We start from the raw sequence: 20,275 nt of genomic DNA, 5'->3' as shown, positions 1-20,275 counted from the left end.
TGGCGTGTCCAAGATGGCCAACTGAGCAGACACGCTTTCCAGAGCTCTGTTGGATACATCCTGCTTCTGGACACCTACTCACCCTGTTCTGTCAGTTTTCTGCCCTGATTCCGCTTCTAGGTATGCCCGCAGGGTCAGTGTTCTGGTAAGAAGATCCTTGCCATTCCAATTATTGGAGCTGTGTACAGGTCCAGGCGGCAGGTATGTCATATTGCATGCGTCTATTTATGACAAAACCATGGTCATTGCCGGCATCTACCTGCCTCCCCCTGCTCCCCCCTGCTTCCATTTCCTTATTGAATGATGTTCTGCAAAAAGTGTTACGGTATGATACCCCATTTTTGTTGGGTGATTTTAACCTGGTTCCTTGCCCAGAACTGGATAGATTGAGGGGAACGTCTGGTGGAGCATCCAGGCTGGCACAGTGGGCTGACACCTTTGCCCTGGTGGATGCTTGGAGACACATGCATCCAGGTGTCAGAGAATATAGTTGCCATTCATCCACCTTGAAGACCCTGTCCAGGATTGACCTGGCGTTGGTGTCCCCCGCTCCGCTGGGTTACAGATGTACGCATACTCCCACGAGGTATATCGGACCATGCTCCACTTAGCTTAGCTATTTCCATCAATATACCCTCAAATACCAATCTTTGGCGCCTGTCCGGTATTCTACCTTTGTGGACATAGTGGCTCCTAAGGTCACAGCCTTCTTTTCTGATCCTTCTTCTCTCACAGCGCTTCCCGAGTCCTTTGAGGAGGCAGTTATAGTTCTGATCCCCAAACCCGGCAAGGATCCCCAGCATTGTGCCTCGTATATACCTATTTCGCTTCTAAATGTGGACGCCAAAATCCTAACGAAGGTCCTGGCCAATCGCCTTTCTTCCATCATTACGGACTTGATCCGTGTTGACCTGATTGGGTTCATGCCGGGTAAGGGGACAGACCTAAATTTAGGATGCCTTTTTCTGAACCTTTCAATAGCACATGACAATCCAGGTACAAGAGTCATCGCCTCTCTCAATGCGGAAAAGGCGTTTGACTCAGTAGAGTGGCCGTACTTGTGGGAGGTTTTGGGGCGCTATGGTTTTGGCCCTAAGTATCTCCATAAACTCCAGCTGCTTTATAGGGCTCCCAAGGCCAGGGTTCGTACCAATGATTTGATATCCCAGGCCTTCCCTCTTCATAGTGGTACAAGACAGGGCTGTCCCCTGACCCCCTCCCATTTCGCCCTGGCTTTGGAATCTCTAGCCATTCTTGTCCGGGAGTCATTTGATGTGTTAAATCAATAAATAATATTGTTGCGCCAAGTGAATATCTTAATCAATGTGTCAAAATGAGATCATAAATCCAATAACAAATCAATCTTAATAAATCAACTATATTATTAGTAATATCAAGTGATCTTAATAGTCCCAATTCACAGTGAATCATAAAGTGAAGTAAATATAAACAAAACTGTCTTCATCTGTGATCATGATAAAAGGTGCTGCATGCTTCACTCCAAGTGCTCCCAGTGAATGGTGCAAGATAAGCTGCTCACCTTAGGATTAGACTCCTGAGAGTCAAACACGCTTTGGGATATATATAAAGCAGCCTGATGTCCCTTCCTTTCACCTCCTCCAGCTCTCCCTCCACGAAAGTCAGGAATCCGGTGTAAAAAGAAAAACAGATCTAGTGCTCTCTGTTTGAATAAGGCTATTTATTTCCTCTCAAAACCGATGGAATTACACTTACATTCAAAAGCACTTATAGCAGTGCGGGCTTCACAGCGTCATAGACAATTCCCTGTGTACCTCCACAATACATTTGATGTTGTGGGCCTACAGGTGGGGCAATTGGAGGAGAAATTGTCTTTGAATGCGGACGATGCTCTCTTATACCTAAATGATGCGGGTCCTTCCCTTCTGGTGGCTCTATAGCTGTTCGACATGTTTGGTTCCTTTTCGGGTATTAGGACCAATTGGTCCATATCAGTCCTGTTCCCCATTGATAAGGCATTTTCTTTGGGTGCCCCCTCTCCGTTTCATTGGGTGGAGGAGTTTAGATATCTGGGGATCCCAATTACTCTAACTATAACTAGATATAATCCAAGTTTTTCAATCATAACATTCGCCCCCTAGCTGTCTCGCTTAAGGCCAAATGTGCATCATGGTCAACTCTTTCGCTGAATTCGTTAGGCAGAATTAATCTGATCAAAATGATGATCCTTCCGCGTTTCAATTATGTTTTTAGGAACTGCCCCGTTTGTATTCCAGGCTCATTTTTTAGGGATTTAGACAACTGTATAGGTTCATTTATTTGGAATGGGTCCTCTCCACGTTTTGGCCAGGTCTACGTTTTCCCTTCCCACGCGATTGGGGGGCTTGGGACTACCTAATTTCCAAACGTACTTCTGGGCTGCGGTGCTGGCGAGGATTCATTGGTGGGTGCAGGGCTGTAAGGCGAATGCGGCTGTATGTTTAAAAGCTGCCTTTTTAGGATCTATAATGGATCTTAGCAATTTGATCTACCGAGGTCCCCGTGCGTATCCTGCTGCTCCTGGACCCACATGTACCACCTAGAGGGTTGCCACACTAAGATTTGTGGGTCCCGGCCAGTTGTCGCCTGCTCAGCTCCTCTGGGTAAACCCCCACACTCCCCTATCTTCATACTGTCCCGGACCCCCAGCTGTGGGCGAGGTTTTTAGTAAAGACGTTGGGGGACATTAGGACATTATGCCAGCTGGTGATCTGTTGTCGTATTCCCAGCTATCCCAGAGATTCAACTTACCAGGTTGGATGTTCTTTCAGTACCTCCAGCTTCGCCACGCAGTTGGGGCCCAGTTCTTGCTGCCCCCCACTATTAAAAAAGATACCATAGAGAAATTGGTAGCCTCCGAGGATTTACGAAAGCCATTGTCACTTACGAAAGCCATTGTAACCCCTTTACTGTGCTCTTCTGTGCGATGACACCTCTAAGTTGGAGCGGCTGTGGGTGTACTGCAAAGGTGATATTCCCCCATTGGATAAAGAGACTTGGGAGGATTGTATTGCCCCCGGGCTGGTGATATTGTCTAGAGATAAACCTTTTCAGGTTAAATTCCTCCACCGGGTTTATTATACCCCCGCAAGGCTCTACAGGATCTTCCCTCAGCGGGACCCCCTTTTGTCCACGTTGTAGATCCAACGATGGCTCATATCTTCACATATTTTGGGAATGTCCTCATATTCAGACCTTCTGGAGAGATGTTTTTGACTAAATCAATCTTGGGTTACAGTCATCCCTGGTGCCGTCTCCTGCCTTGGTCTTATTGGGAATCCATGATAATGAACAGCATCCCTATCATGCCAAACTTCTCAATTCATATCATCTTTATTATGCTAAGAAGGAGATATTGATGAAATGGACCTCGCCTGTTCGGCCTGACATTACAGCCTGGGAGGCCATGGTTAATGTGGCCCTCCCATTGTATAAAATGACATACATCAACAGGGGATGCCCATGGAAGTTTGAAAAGGTGTGGTCCCCCTGGACCCTTGTTTAGCAGTCCTGTTTAATGAGTGAGACTCCAGAATGCAGGTTGCTTTTACGTTCTTGTATATGTGTTTGCACTGTATCTTCTGTTTATTGGGTTATCTCTATGTATGGGATATGTGTATGGCAAGACACTGTGATGTAATGTATGTATTGGAATGTTTTCCTTTTTCTCAATAAAGCGCCACTTTTGTTTAGAAAAAAGTCCTGCAGGCAGAAACGGTCAGAAAACGCACCAATACCACCTAATATAATAGAAGTCTATGACAAAGCGCAGGTTACTCGCACTAAATCCACAGGTGTGCTTCAGAAAAACCAGACCGCTTAAGCGTGAAACCACACTTATTTTTAAGTATATCACCTTTACATGCAGGCAATATTTAAAAAAAGATATGTTTGGCGATTTGAATATGTGGGAAATGTCAGCAATTTCCATGTGGTATACTTTTCTTATGACTGTAATTGGGCCATTTTCATACCAGCCTTAAGGTAAAGTATTTGTGTAACTTTCGTAATCACCGGTAGATTCCAGAGCTCCTTGCATTGCCATTTATAGTCATTTCTATTCCACCCTCAGGATTTTAATTGTGCATCAGAAATCTTGTTAAGACATGGAGCTATTGTATTTTATTTTTTAACCCCCCGCGTCCTTGTATAGATTTAATAGTTATGCACAGCCAATACCTGTATGCTGCTTTCTTAGTTTCTCTGTAGTTTTTAGCATTGTTAAACTGGAACTGGCACGCCTAAATTGGTCCCATGCCAGTGGGTGTAAAGTTTGCTAAACACATATCTCTCTGAGAACGAGAAGTGCTGAGATACTTGCTTGTGCTCCCTTGCACTGTCCGATTCCACTGAACCCCTTATCCTCAATTCAGCCTACCACAGTATACATTTTCAAAGAAAGGGGATCAGTCCTTGAATGATCAGATTTTCTAAACAAGAAACATGATCTGCTCACAGACTTTCAGATTAAGTACTAAATGCTTGACCTTCATCTGCAGTGATTGAACCAGATGCAGCACTTCTGGTATTCCTACTTTTGATTTAATTTGTATGCTTAGATTTTTATTTTAGTCAATTAAATATGAATTATTGCTTAATGTGCTGCATTGCCATATTGTGCCAACAGGTGGAACGTTAGGTCCCTTTTTCACTTGCTTTCAATTTTCAGCCTGTTTGAAAAAGTCAGCAGCTACAAACTGCTTAGGTGATCTGACCAGAATTGGGATCGGGTACCTACCAAAACTAGGTACCTCTCCAACCCACCCCCACCCCCCAAAAGAAGAAAACGAAAAAATGTCCAAAAACGTTGGGGGGGGGGCATAAAGCGGAACATTCCTTTTTAGAGTGAAGTTTCACTTTATTTATTTATTTTTTTTTTATAATTTCTTTATTTAGTCAAAGGTTGTGGTACAAAACAGGTGAAATGGCACAGTAGAAAATGACACGGTACATAACATACAATGTTCAAAGAGTAACAGCTCCGGTTAACCATAGAGAATAAAGGTATTGCGAAAAACATGCAATGTAATTATAGAGAAAGCATTTACAAAAACAGAAAACATAATTGACAACCGATTGAGGCAGTATTAAATGAGCCGGCGACAAACGTGTCGGCCGGCAGGACCCCTAGACAATTAAAGGTGAACAAATCTATTTTTAAGCTGAGGTATTAGTCAAGATAGGTTCAAGGATTAGGGGTGTATGAGTAGGAAGATCTCAAATGACAAAGATACTTTACATGATGTACAAAAAGGTTCTCCTAATAATAAGTCACCGGGTGTAAAAGAGAAGAGGAGAAAGAAGAAAAAAGTAATGCTAGGGAAATGAGGAGAGGGGTGAAAGACATGAAAAATAGACAAATTGGTATCAAGGCTCCCTAGGCCCGGCCCCCCGTGTCCCCCTATCCCTCAGCCAGGATGCGGAAATTCCCACAAGTAGGTGTCAGTAAGAGTAAAGTATTGCCACGGTCCCCATTTGTCCTGGAAGATACCCTCCCGATTATATAGGGCAGCTGACATATCCTCCATGTCCCTGAGTTCATCAAACCTGGAAAACCAAAGAAACCTTGTGGGTGGAACAGCTGATCTCCAGCAGAGGGGTTGAAGTTCCGCTTTAATGTTAAACATGCACCTGTGCCCAGGCTATAGACATTAAACTACTTACATATTATGAACAAGCAGTAAAAGGGCTTTAAAAATTATTAAAGACCACAAAAAAAAATACTCCTAGAGACATTTTCAGTGGTTGTCTAATGGCTTAGAAACATCATCTGGTTATTAGAGGGATTGTAGCTTGCTGGAATCTGCTCTTATAGAAAAAAGTGGAATTCTTACCTATGTTGTAACTTTTAAAATTATATTTCTCCACAATACTTATAATACAGAGATGAATGCGGACTTATTTCTACTGCATTTTCAGAATATGTGCCTTTAAGTATGTGTATGCTGTAGGCACACTTTAAAGTGTTTCTATAGCCAAAACTTTAGGAGTACATTATAGTACACAGGCTGAATTATTCTGGACCCGATGAGTTATACTGCTGTCTTCTGGGGATTTGACACTGGCAAACAAAGCTATAAAGACAGCCCATTTTAATCCCTCCTGCTCCCAGCATTCCCCTAGATGTCTTCTTGCTGCTCTGATAGAAGCTACAAACTGTTTTTTTTTTTTTTTTTTCATCACGATCCAATTTGAAGTTTTCCAGATCAGATTACCCTTGACATAGCCTTGGAGACTGTGTATCGGAACCCCCTCCTCAATGAGGAAAATGTGAGGCCATCCTGTAATGTGTCTTCTAGCATTGGACTCTACTATAGGTGCTTACCTAGGTATGTAGTGCAAATTGAAGAGACAGCCAAGGAGTGCTCTACAGGTCCAGGACTGTAGTGCACCCATCTGGTGGAACACTGTCCCTGAAGACCCCTTAGGGAGTATGGCCACTGTAAATGTGAAAATTCTAAAGGTAGGGACCTGTCCATTCCTCCCCACCCTTCTTCCTGATGGGAGTCTGCAGGAGACGTCTATAGTAAGTCTGTTCCTTGTGCCCTTTTGGTAGACTGGGTATCAGAGGTCACCTTTTCAAATCCACCAAAAGGGGTTAACTCTGCGCCAGCCCCAACTGTTTGTACCAGTATCTGGTGACTGGTTCTGAAAGCTGTGATCATTTTTTTTTTAATTTGGTGACATTCCCTTGGCCTGGATGCCCCAATGTGTGCCCATTTAGCTTTAAATGTCACTTGCTTCCCTCCACTGCTCCACACAGCCATCATTATTCAGATGTGAGGTCTCCTGTGACTTTAGTGACAAACTCTGTTGTCAATTAACCCTTCCTGCCCCTGTAGACTGGTCTGTAATTACCCCTAGCAGAATTCCCTAATATACACACATTGTGGATCACAGGCACAATGCAGGGGGCTATCTGGTGTGACCAGTCCAATCTGCTTGCTGTCCTGGGGAGGGAGGAGTGCCCATTAACCCCTTCACCCGTTCAGGGACTTAACCCTTCATTCGTATTGTCCAGATAGGATTTCTCCACTGTTATGTCGGAGTTCATGGGGAAGTATCACTGCAATGCTATAGCTGTCTAAGATTACAGGTGCTGCACGCATGCTTGCGCATTTTCTCCAAAGGCCTCCTGATTTTTCTGAGGCTGCAGCTGCTTCTGCGCAACCAGACGAGGATGAGGAGAATTCTACTTTATCCTTGAGAACTTCAGAGTCATAACCATTGTCCCAAACAAATGAGGTTTTCAAGGTTTCTAATTAAACCTGTTCACTGTCCCCCAGGTGAAAAAGGGCTTCTGCTCCATACTGGGCCGAAAAGGTTCTCAACCCATTCCTTCCAGGTTAATACATTTTATATGAAAACTACTTGATCAGTCATTGCCTCTGATTATCCAAAATACCATAGCTCAGTTTGCTACTGTGGACATCAAGGATGTCATGAGATGGAACGTTTATGTTCCCAATTTTCCATCACATCAACACTACCTGCATTTTACTGCAGGAAAGCAACATTTCCAACTTGTTGCCCTTCCCTTTGGCCTGTCCACTGTACCACAGGCTTTTACAAAGGTGCTAGTCCCTGTTTTTTCTCTGCTTTGCTCTCAGGGCACCCCTGTAGTTTTTGGACAGCAAAGACCTCAGCCAGCAACCAGTGGACTGTGTAGACCCTGCAGAGGTCCTGGGGGTGCCTGCATTTTAAGAAATCCACGTGGGAACCTTCTTATTGCTTAGAGCAGGGATCCTCAAACTATGACCCTCCAGCTGTTGTGGAACTACATATCCCATGAGGCATTGTAAAACTCTGACATTCACAGACATGACTAGGCATGATGGAAATTGTAGTTCCTGAACAACTGGAGGGCCATAGTTTGAAGACCCCCCTGGCTTAAAGTATCTCCTACTGATCATAGACACAGTCCTGTCCAAAATGTTATATAGTCAGATCAGTTCCACCTGAGCTATGATTAAAAACCCTTCCTCTTCCACTTCACAGGATCGAGAGGGCATTCCAGTGATACTCATCGCACCAAACTGGCCCATCAGGCTCCTGGCATAGGCTCTGTGAGTCTCCCAGATGGTTTGAATCTTCTGTACTGAAGCCAGTTTCCCACCCTACATTTCAGTTGCTGGCTTTAATGGCTTGGCTGTTGAAGCCCAAGTCAAGAGGGACATCGGCCTGACAGACTCCATCATCCCAACCCTAATTAAAAGCTAGGAAATTGACTTCTTGCAAAGTGCCCTTTGGTTCGAGACAGGCAAATTCCACTCCAGGAAGTTTTCCGACTTTTCCCCAATCTGGTTTGGAACAGCATTTGGCCTTTGGTACCATGAAGGTATCTCCCTTGGCATTTCTGTTCATAAACTACTTGAAAACTACCAGAAAAACTTACCCCTCATTCCCCTTGTGCACATTATTTCCCCCTGTACATTCTCCTATCATTGTGTGGGTTATCAACTTAGTTTTGTGGTTACTTCAAAGATGGCCCTTTGAACCTACCAGAGATCTGTATATCCTTTTTCTGATCACAGTCACTTCTGTGAGGCGAGATCCTGAGCCTTAAAGTCGTTAAAAACCTGTAAAATGAACATAGCACTTAAGTCTAAGATTACACCCACTGTGTGCGGAGTGTGTCGATCTTCAATCCCTGCCTTATGGAAGAAATACCATCCGCTCTTTGCACTATGGAAGGCTAGCTGGATTTGACAGCTTATCATTCATGCTCATGACCACAAAGGTAAGGTACCCTCTTTCCCTGTCAAGGTGCACTCTGCTGAAAACATAAGAAACAAACTGATCTGGCATTTTTGGTCTCAAGTTGCAAGGCTGCCACCTGGTCTTCTGTTAACACTTGAATAGGTTTTGCTATCTTAGAGCCTCCAGCTTCAGTTGTAAGGTTCTTCAGGTGGCTCTTTGGGTTATTTTGAGCTATCTCTGTTAACCTGTTGGTTTATGTTTGGAAATGTTAGCCTTATGTTTACTTTTTTACTCAGCTCTCTTGCTCTTGGATGTCCATCGGTTACTGACTACTACATCCTCTGTACTGTAATTTTCGATTAAGATAATAGGATTTTTATCTTACCTGTAAAATCATTTTCTTTGAGTACATTATAGGACACAGGTCCATTACCTATTGTTTTTTATGATCCATTCCTGCTATTGTTTGCTAACAAAACTGAGTCATTCTAGAAGTGGTAAAGGTTATGCTGGGTTGCCTTTTCAGCCTTATTTGCCAGTGTTCGATCTCCTGATAGCATAATCCATTGGTTCAAGAAAAGTATTTAATTTTGTACCCTTTAATATGTACTCTAATCCGGTTTTCTCTTTTGTTTGCCAAATGACACAGCGCTCCATAAATCATAGCTAATGCATATTGCCTCTTCCAGGAGTAGGACTAGGCAGAACAAAAAACATCTGGCTATGCCCATGGACTGTCCTCAGCTTGGCATATAACCCCCCCCCCCCTTTCTCTGCTCTAGGTAATCCGTTTAATCTGTCTAGTCAGGAGTAAGGACCCAGGCTCCCGGCTGGGATCTCTGGTCCTAGCATTTTTTTCTCCTTCCTTAAATTTTTTTTTTGTTTTTTCTCTTGGGAGATCTACAATCAACTGCCGGCTGGGCGATGGGCTGGATAATCTAGATCCAGCGGTCCCCCCAGCCAGCGAGCACTTGCAGACTGCTGCTATGCGATAAGTCAGCCGCAGCGTAGCCTTACGGACAGAGGCTGGCCCGCGAGTTAAACGTCTCGCAGGGTCGCAAACTACCAGGCTTGGGTCTGAGTCGCAGCTGTCCCTTGGCCGACAGCTTCCCTACTTCAGTGGCGAGGATTCTGTCTGGAGCGTTACCCACACCATGGAAGGGTAAGTACAGTCCCCCCCCTCTCCCCTATTGGCATTTTTTTTGGAGTGGATACGTGTAATTTCCAGGGACTGTCAGACCTGCATGCAGGTTCCCTCCTCCCATCCTTTAAATCCCTCATTAGCTGGGCTTCCCCCACTCCCTTTCCCTCCTGTCTGGACCTGAAGTCTGGTGGGGGTCCCAGGGCAGAGGATGCAGTGGAGACCCTGAGGTCTCCCCCCGCTATCCCCATTCTGTAAGGGTCCTGAGATGGTGTGTCCTGCCCTGGTAGTCTGGAGGGGTCCCAGTGTAGAAGACCCCTAGGTGCATGTCCCACTGTTTGCAGTGTGGGTATAGTGAAGGGAGTCCCAGTGCAGATATTGGTACAGAGTGTGCAGTGGAGTCTCCCCGAAAGTGTGTCCTACCTTCAGGAGGGGGGGGGGGTCCCCCTCTGAAGCATTGCAGAGGGCACAGGGAAGATCCTGGCAGCATACTTTCCTTTGGCCTGGCTGTTCTCCGGTTGGCTGCCATGTTTGTGTAGTTGGATGATGTCACGGGGCCATTTTCCCTTAGTCTGGCTGGTTTCTGGTTGGCGGCAATGGTTGTGTAGCCCAATGTCACGGGGGCCATTTTCCCTTAGTCTGGCTAGTCTCCGGTTGGCAGCCATGTTTGTGTAACCAGATGTCACTGGGCCATTTTCCCTTATTCCGGTAGACGCTGAAGAAAACCGAAGCCTCGTGGGGATGCTGAAGCTCCTCCTCTTTCTCCTTAGTTTCCTCTTCCTTTGCCCGCGACATATGAACAGGGATGGTGTTAATTATGATGCTGGGTTCGAATTCTTGACACTCCTCCAGTTGGTAGGGTGAGTCCTTGGGGGTCCCTGTTATTTCTCTCTCTACTGATAGGTACCCTGAGCCTTGAGGGGATCTTTTAGTGGTGCCAGAATATATCGTTTTTGTACTGCAAGGTCTTCCTTTCCTTATGGATCCTCAGGGTCACATCTCCCCTACTGACCCCCTCATGGAGGTAGCAGGTCCCTCGAAACCCCAGCTTCCCATGGTTGCACTGATGGCGGTCCTGCAGTCCTTAGTGTCCCAGGTGGAAGTGGCGTGGGGAAAAAGGCCCAGGAGGAAGCATCCCCCGCCTTCCCCTGCTCAGTCTGTCTCATCTAATTCTAAGCTTAATGCCGCCGTGGATGCGACCTGGCCAGGGGGGCTTAAAATCACACCCCCAGCAACATGTTTATGATGACTGGTTCGGCTTTATGGCCAGTCTTTGCCTCAGCCCTGATGTCTCAGACCCTAATAAAATGGGCCAAATGCGCCAGGACCTGGGGAGTGAGCAGGTCCCCGCTGCTTATGTTGATTTGGCGGACCAGTTGGTCAATGGGCTGTAGATTATTTGTGATGCAGCTTTGGATACAGCTCCTGTCCTGTCCAAACTTTTTCTGTTTCAGCGGTGGTGATTAAGGCGCTTGCTTTGGCCTAAGAATTGGTCCGCAGACCGAGCCTCTAAGAAGCTCTCATTGATCTTCCCTTTCAAGGCGATTGCCTGTTTGGGGCTACCCTGGATGACATTAAGAGTATCACAGGGGGGAAGAGTACCTTCCTGCCACAGTCAAGGAAAGGGAAGGAGCCTCGTTGCAGACGGGAGCCCTCCTTCTCAGCCCATAGAAAATGATTTTGTGCTTCTGGGATGGTGAAAAAGGGAAATGGATCTCTTAAATCTTCCCCGGAAGGTTCCAAGCAACCTTGGTCTGGTAAGCCTAGAGCTAGCTCTCTCATCCATTATTGGGTTGGGGGGACATCTTCGCTGGTTTCCGGCCCTGTGTACTTCTTTTGTGAGTGTCAAGGGGATCCGGATCACAAAATGTTTTTTTGTCCAGAAAGGGGGGCAATGTTTATTCTTTTCAGGTTTTTTTAGGTCCTAAATCTCGTTGTGCGAATTTAATACCTGCGAAGGTTCAGGTAATGTCCGAACTACCTAAAGTCTCCCTTATCCCTGTCCAGGGAATCGATTTACCCAGGTCTGATTTTAATTATGACCAGGGTGGTCCTTCCTCTAGACAAATTTCAGATCCTTCTCTCTTGATTTTGCATACAGGTCCTAAGTCTGGTTGTATCCACCTTCAAGACAGTTTTGTTTGCACAGTCCTACATGCAGCTCCTTTAGCAGGTTCGGCTCCACAAGAAGATACCGAAGTTTGTGGCGAGATCACGGGTTCTCTGCTCAGGCTGCTTCCGCAGTTCCTGAGAGGAATCGAGAGCTAGGATCTGCCAATCATCCTGGTGGCCGTAAACATCCCTTGGGGGCTTCCTCTCAGAGAACACCAGTTGTTCCAAGGGCTAATCTACCATCCTGCTTTACAGTTGCTGGTTTTAATGGCTTAGCTATTGAAAGCCAGGTACTGAGGGATAGAGGTCTGTCTGGATCAGTGATCCCTACTATGGGGAAAGTGAGGAAGTCGTCTTCCAGCACAATATACCATCGTATTTGAAAAGCATACATTTCTTGGTGTGAGTCGGTTGGCGATCATCCTCAATACTTTTCTGTGGCTCGGGTCTTATCCTTTCTTCAACGGGGTGTTGATCAGAAGTTGGCCTTGAGTACCATCAAGAACCAGATGTCTGCCTTGGCAATCTTCCTAGCCATGCACTCTTTAGTTTGTACCTTCATTCAGGGGGTTTGACATGTGGCTCCACCTGTACGGCCTCTTTTGCCGCCATGGGATTTAAATGTAGTACTTTCGGTTCTCCATAAACCTCCATTTGAGAATATGTGGGAGATTCCCTTGCCTACGTTATCCGAGAAGGGGACATTCTTGTTGGCTGTTACCTGGGTCCATATGGTATTTTAATTAGCGGCAGTATCCTTTGGCAGTCCTTATATAGTGGTCCATAGAGATAAAGTGGTTCTTCGTCCCTATCCATCATTCTTGCTCAAACTTGTCTGACTTTCATTTGAATGAGGCCAATGTGTTGCCTTCCTTGTGTCCCAAGCCGGCTCATCCCAAGGAATTTGCTTTGCATACCTTGGATGTGGTTCGTGTGATTCGGGTGTATCTGGCAGCTACTGAGTTCTTTCGGAGGGCAAACTCGCTTTTTGTGGTTACAGACAGACCAAAAATAGAGCTGGCTGCTTTGTCGGCTACCGTCTCCAGATGGATCATACAGATGGTGACTCAGGCCTATTCTGTTAGTCAGGTTCCCTGTCAGTGCATTCTACTTCTACTTGGGCGCTGAGTGCTTCTTGGGCCTTCTGTCATCGGCATCAATATCACAAGTTTGCAAGGCGGCCACTTGGTCGTCGGTGCATACCTTCACAAAATTCTATAAAAAAGATACTTTGGCATCTGTGGATGCTTCTTTTGGCCGCAAAGTTTTGCAGGCTGCTGTTTAAGAGGGGCTGTTTCCTCTTGAGGGGTATTTTCTTTAAACTTTTTTTTTTTAGGCGGGGCTCCTGTGACTCAGTTAAGGCTTCTGTGTCCTGGTTAAGGGCTCTAATGTTTAGCCTTGGGTTATTTTCCCCACCCCTCATTTTCCCTTTGGCACTGCTTTTGGACTTCCCAGTAGTTATGATTTATGGAGCGCGGTGTTTGTCGATGAAAAAATTGGATTTTTGTACTTATCGTAAAATCCATTTCTCTGAGTTAATAGACGAACACAACACCCACCCCTCTATGGAGTTCTGATACTCTTAATGCTGCTTGCTAATAACTGGATTACCTAGAGCAGAGAGGAGGGTTATATACCAAGCTGAGGAGGGCCTATGGGCATAGCCAGGTGTTTTTTGTTCTGCCTAGTCCTTCTCCTGGAGGAGGCAATATAACCCAGTAGTTATGATTTATGGAGCACTGTGTTGGTCGATGAACTCAGAGAAATGTTTTTTACGGCAAGTACAGAAATCCTATTTTGCTTTAGTTACAGCGGTGTTAGAACACCTGTCAGGTGTTACTGCTATCCCACAGCTCAGTTGGAGAGATTCCTTCTCACTCCCCTCTGTTCAGGGAACAACCTTTTACACAGAGAATCGGACAATAAAAAATTGACAGCAGTTAAAGGATTTCCTTAGCTTACTAAAAAAAAAAGAATAAACTTCTGTCTGTGTTGCTGTTAGTTTCCTTATGGCATGGAGTAAGGGCAATTCTCTCTCAAACAGTTAAATCTGACAGGGGTTCCCAGTCATTCCACCACTCTATTCACTTTTTATTCATTCCCAGGAGCTAGGTATATAATAATTCAGTTTAAACCCACCAGCTTTTTTAAAACAAGTAATGGCTGAAAAAAAACAGAATCTGTCAGCCTATGAGAACAGAAAACACAGGACAAGACTGGGGAAGCCACATTGATCTGTGCAGTCAGTGATTATCTCTTTCCTATATGCAAATATAGGCGCATAATGACATACTAAGGCCTCTGTCACATGGGGTGGACTCTGCCAGCTCAGCATGGAGTCTCTCCTCTGATCCCTGCTAAGCTGGCGGATGGCTTGCATAAGCAGAGCAAACACAGCCTGCTGTCCTCTATAGGTGGTTGGATGTAAACGGACCACCTGCCGTTTTACATCTGGCTGTCATTTGATCCTCCAGACGGATGGGGAACAGATTCCCCATCTGTCGGTTTATGGCAAATTGGATGTTGGTGGGTTTCAACGGACACATGTCCATTGATACCTGCTGCTCCATAGAGGGCAATAAATGGTCCAATCGGGTCCACCTAAAAGAACTGAAAGGCGGACCCATATCGTTCCATCTATGTGAAAGGAGCCTAAGAGGAAGGTGCGTAAAGTCTTTGAAATCTCTTCTCTTCAGCCAGGAGATCTTAAACAATTTTAATTTTTTTATGTATTTGCTTTCTAGGCCCTCAACGAGATGCGACGACCGCTCGTGAATTCATCTTGAAAATGTTTGTGGATCTGAATCCGGATAGTGACAAAATAATCTACTCACATTTTACCTGCGCCACAGACACAGAGAACATCCGCTTTGTATTTGCTGCTGTAAAAGACACCATTCTACAGCTAAACCTTAAAGAGTACAACCTGGTGTGACCAAGCTCCATCACTACACCTGCTCGCCTAAATTATGTTATATCTCTCTCCACCAGAGGGTGGAGCAACTGCATAACCGAGGAGGAGGAGCCTCCAATCCTACATTTATATGTTCTTTCTTTTTTAAATTGGTGATTTTTTTTTTTTATTTGCCAAATTACTGAAAATGCAGCAAAGTGCTGCAAGTCTGCCTTGGAAATAACATAAAATTAATGTGATTTTTATTTTCTTTTATATATATATATATATTATATATTAAGTTGTTTCTAGAGAAATGTTTTGCTTCATCCTTAACTAAGTGGATGTAGTTATTTGAGCGGTTTGCTCAGTGTGTACACATGGCCATTTTACAATCTTCCTTTTTATATACTTTTGTTTAGACAACAAAATGTTTTGCCTCCAACTTAGTCGTTCAGCTCTGATCCCATAAGTGGTTTCCCACCTTGTTTTTTTATTTTGCCAATGCTGTTAAGCTGCATTGCATGGTTTTAACAGACTACAATATACATGACAGGGCTAAAATTCTGTATTTCTTTCTAGAGATCCTAAAATCAAACAGTTTTGTGTGTATGTATATTGTATATCATATATAGGTATGTATATTATTTTTTTTTTTTTTCTTTTGGACATATCTCCTGTCTTAAACGTATTTACCCGTGATCTCTTTCCAGAGTTCGACCTATCTCTAACCATGTCTGCACTCCAAAAGTTAAGAACTACAATAAGATAGTAAAGTCCCAGAAATTTTCAAAAAAATACCTCATACTAAAGATTTTTTTTTTTTTTTTTTTTTTATTTTTTGGATCCTAAAGTATCCTAAATATACTAAAGTATGGTCAGTGTTGTGAATCTACTTGGGTATGCATTCGTTTTCAAACAAAGTTGTCAGTTTCCAACGATGGTTCCTATTCCTGACAGTTCCAAGCAGTGTTGTTTAGTCTCATCAATAATAGTGAAAAGTGTCAGCCCTGCCCATAGCAGCAAGCCAGCATCTTCATTCCTTGCTGTGCAATTTCTTGCAGGCTTCTTTACACTTGTGGATCCTTATGAGTTTATGGTTTCACCTGTAATGTGGTGAGGAGAACCACAGAGCATGACCTGTTAGCAGGTCTGAAGAGATGGACTTCCAAATGCTGAGCTATAGGGTAGCTAAAGATGCATGGGACTTTTTAAAGTATTTGGTGTTTCCAGACCATTTTTCTGCAGTTCTGTATTAAACTTTGTCACTTCAGTATCCTGGAAAATTTGCAGTAGATGGGCAATTCTGCAGTATTTTAATAAATTGGGGAATATGGTGTGGCAATAGGGCCTATACTTGAAGTTGATCAAAATAAATGTACTTCTATGAGATATCAGTATTGCAGCCCACTAACTGGCACATGCAGACAGAATATTCATATTGTGCTGAAGTAAACGGTTTCTGCTTTATGTAGTGTTCACTAGATCTGGCCTTCTAGAATTCCCAACAAAACCTTCAGTCAGTACCAAGCTGTAGATGGGGTGATGGGTCTGTTCCAGATTGGCCTCTTGGAAATAAAGGGCAACCTGCCTTAAAGCCGACCAACCCAGTGTTCTGCTTGGCACAGGAACACTGTTCCGTTGAGATACTGAGATTTTTTTGAGATAAAGGTGCAATTTGTTGTGTATAATTTTGTCTGCAGAGGCCGGCAGGGGTTCTGTACTGATTTTTATGAGTAAGTGCACTTAAACTTAAAGGGACATTGAAACCAATATGCAACTAATGTTGTGTATTTCAAACCAATATGCAACTAATGTTGTGTATTTCAAAAGTGTCACGTGCTTACAAGAAATGAAAACTGCTGCAGTAAATCCCCTGTCCTGCAGAGAAATATTTTGTTATAGCTTACTTCCAGTTAGCAAGCCTATTGAAAGACACTACAAGGCCCTCTTTGGTAAGCCTTCTGAAGCCTACGATGGCTAATAATGTAGCTTTATGGCAAAGGTAATGCCATAGGTTTGAACTTTTGTACATATATCTGTACCTCTATATCCATCTTGACAAATCATGTCAGATTTTTTACCCAGGTATCATTTTCTGGTTCTTTAATTTCAGTACCATGGCTCGCTCCAATTTTTTTGTTGTGATTATACTGACCGTGTAGATTACGTAAATGTTCCACTAACTTTGCTGAAAACACTAAAAAAAGCTTTTTTTTTTTTTTACCTCATGTTGAAAATGGCAACCAATGCTATGGCAGTTTCATAAATTTTAACCCTTACCAAGCTGAAACTTTATATTTAAAGTGAGCCTGTACTTGCAGGTCAAAGTTACAGATTCACTTAATTATCACCTCCTGCCTTCAATTTGCTTATCAGCCGAAGCATGTGACTTTCCTTTTCTCCTACAGTGCAATGCTGGGTGCTTGTTAGACTTGATCTGCTTGCAGCCATGTGGGGGCTGGGGGATAGCTCATTCCTCTGGGTAAGCCCAAAATCAATGGATTATTTTTCTCTTCTTCAGCATGCTAGTGGAGTGGTAGGGATGGAGATGAAATTGTAGACTATAGGCAACAGGTAGAGGTTAGGAGGGCAATTAAGTGAATGTTACTTTGCCCTGGATGGGTAAAGTTCACTTGAAAATATTGTAAACCGTTTTGTTGATTCCTGTGCTGCCCTCTAGCTTTCAGCAAGTTGAAATGTGTTAATGCTTGTGTGGTGGTTTTCTGTAATATTAAGGTTTATTCATATTTCAGTGTAAGTCGAAATGTTTGGCTGCTTATGTTTTCTGAACATTTTTGTCCCCTTTAACTAATTATTCCAGTGTTTCTGACATGCGCTTTTTTTTTTATTTTTTACATGGAATAAAAGGATCACTTGTGAGCAGTCAACAGAATATAGTATTCTTCTTGACATTTGGTGTTTTTAATTGTCAGCTAAAGTGCTGGTAATATCCAGTTGGAATTAACCTTCCTGTAATAAGATGCTGATAAACTGCTGTATTTGGCTATACTGATTAATAATCTGCAAATTTTGTGCCTTATGGATTCCGTTTGAAGAGTATATTTATTCCGTAGAAATAACATTTTCGACTGCTTCTAAAAAGCAGCAGTATTGTGTACATTTGAATCCTTGTATGCTAGGCAATGTGGCATCTGTGAGCGAGTTGCACTACATAGTCTGATGTTTTCCAGTTTTGTTGCAGCTTTTATTTGTATCAGAAGCATGTTGTTGTTATTGGTACTTCTATAAGTGACACTATATAGATTTGTTTTTTTTTTTTTTAGTCTTTTTGTTAAAAGTAAACTAAACCAGGCCATAGAACAATGTGAGGTAACCAGCAACGATCTTCAGGCATTGGTTGTCATTAGTATGGCCACTCCCCTGAAGGAATCTGTTCATCATTATCACTCCTGGGATTGTATTTAGGGAAGCAGTCATTCTGCAGTTCCTGGACAATCATTGCGAAGGCCTCTGTCAACAGGCCTTTGTTTGCATTAAAACAACTTTTCTCTCCATGCAGTTAAATGGGAATTCAAAACTGCTTGAAGCAGGTTGACGAAGCATAGGAGGTCGAATGCTGGTCCAGATATGGTTAACCAGATGCCAAATGTTCCTATCAGGTTTTTTTCTTTTTTGCAACAATTGCCTAGAAAATGCAACTCTAGCTTAAATCAATTTCTCATCAATGACTGTCCAAGCTTAACTATCCATGTCTAATTTGCATATAACATCACCCTAGAACCGTTTGGAACATGGGTCTATATTGATTTCCACATGTCCTACATGAGATTGTTTCTCTGAAAATAACATTCAAATTGCCTGCTCACTTCTGCTTAGACAATCAATGCTGGAAACGGAATCAGCCCTTTATGAATGTTAGATTTCTTAGTGTGAAGCTCATACTTTGTGATTTTCTGAGACATGCTCTCGGATTGCTTAACCACTTCCGGACCGCCCGCTGCAGATATACTGCGGCAGGCTGGCCCTCCTGTACGAACCGACGTAGGGCCACGTTGGTTGCGCGCCTGTAGCTAGGGGAGCGGCAGCGGGGACTCTGATGCACAGGGCAGGCGGCTCCAATTGCCGCCTGGCACCCGCGATCTCTCCCCGCTGAGAGAGAACAATCAGCTGTTGTAAACACAGCTAACAGTTCTTCTCTCTGGAATGATCAGAGTGCCTGTGATCCTTCTATATAGGATTACAGTTCTCTATGGTCATTCAATAAGCCCCGCCCCATATAGATAGAATCACTCCCCTAGGCTCACATTTAACTCCTTGATCACCCACAGTGTTAACCCCTTCCCTGCCAGTGTCATTATTACAGTAACAGTGCATATTTGTAGCACTGATTACTGTAGTAATGACACTGGTCCCACAAAAAATCGCAGCTCGCCGCTGTTACTAGTAGAAAAATAAATAAAATAAAAATGACATCAATCTTTCCCGTAGTTAGTAGACGCGATAACTTTTGCGCAAACCAATTAAAATACGCTTATTGCAATTTTTTTTTTTTACCCAAAATATGTAGCAGAAAATAAATTGGCCTAAAATGTTATAAACATTTTTAATTTTTTTTTTTTTAGAATGTTATATAGCAGAAAGTGAAAAATATTGTTTTTTCTTTTCAGAATTGTCGCTCTTTTTTTTTTTTTTTTTGTTTATAGCACAAAAAATAAAAATTGTACAGGTGATCAAATACCACCAAAAGAAAGCTCTATTTGTAGGAAAAAAGGACATCCGTTTTATTTGGGTACAGTATCGCACGACCCTGCAATTGTCCGTTAAAGTAACGCAGTGCTGAATCGCAAATAAGGGCCTGGTCATGAAGGAGGCAAATCCTTCCGGTCCAGAAGTGGTTAAAATCCTGAATTTGCATGAGAATGCCAGGATTAGGTTAAATGATCAGTACGTCAAAAGTATTGACAATTGGTGTTGCAAATTGTAATCTGATAAAATTGTTGGCTGGCTTCCAAAAGCCCCAAGTGCTGTCATGCATGCTCATAGTATAAAGGTTCTGCAACACACCCTTGCACCTTTCAGGACACAGGATAGTTAGTGATTTAAAACCATTAAATCAAAGGGGCTATGTTGCACTAGCAACTTCATAGCAGCAATGCGCATCGACTAATATGCCTGCTTATTTTCTCAGGCGATTATGCAGCTACAGAGTTGCAGCTCTAAATCGCTGGTGTGTCATGATCATTGGCAGTTGCATTGGATAACATGAATAGCTACTAAAAGCTGTTGTTTCTGTCAGTCACTCAGCAATTCAGCTACAGATCATTTAGAATTTCAATGACACTGACATTTATTGACTGACATTTGATTTTATTTTTTTCCTAGCAACAAAACTCTAAGGGGAGAGAGCCTGCTAAAGATCACTTTTACAGAATTGTTAGTGTGACCTG

General features: G+C 43.4%; 1 protein-coding gene across 1 annotated transcript in view; it reads left to right on the top strand.

Moving 5' to 3' along the window:
* The window catches only part of GNA11 (G protein subunit alpha 11), a 126,004-nt gene extending 109,699 nt beyond the window's left edge, over positions 1–16,305 (top strand). The window contains exon 7 of the mRNA XM_082259737.1: positions 14,716–16,305. Within this exon, the coding sequence (XP_082115863.1) occupies positions 14,716–14,906 (191 nt within the window). The 3' untranslated portion in view covers positions 14,907–16,305. The remainder of the gene's footprint in view (positions 1–14,715) is intronic.
* Positions 16,306–20,275: the final 3,970 nt, after the last annotated feature.

Source organism: Pelophylax lessonae (genome assembly GCF_965119305.1).
Source record: "Pelophylax lessonae genome assembly, chromosome: 1".
In the NCBI taxonomy this organism is placed as follows: domain Eukaryota; kingdom Metazoa; phylum Chordata; class Amphibia; order Anura; family Ranidae; genus Pelophylax; species Pelophylax lessonae.
This window is presented reverse-complemented; position numbering and strand designations above follow the sequence as displayed.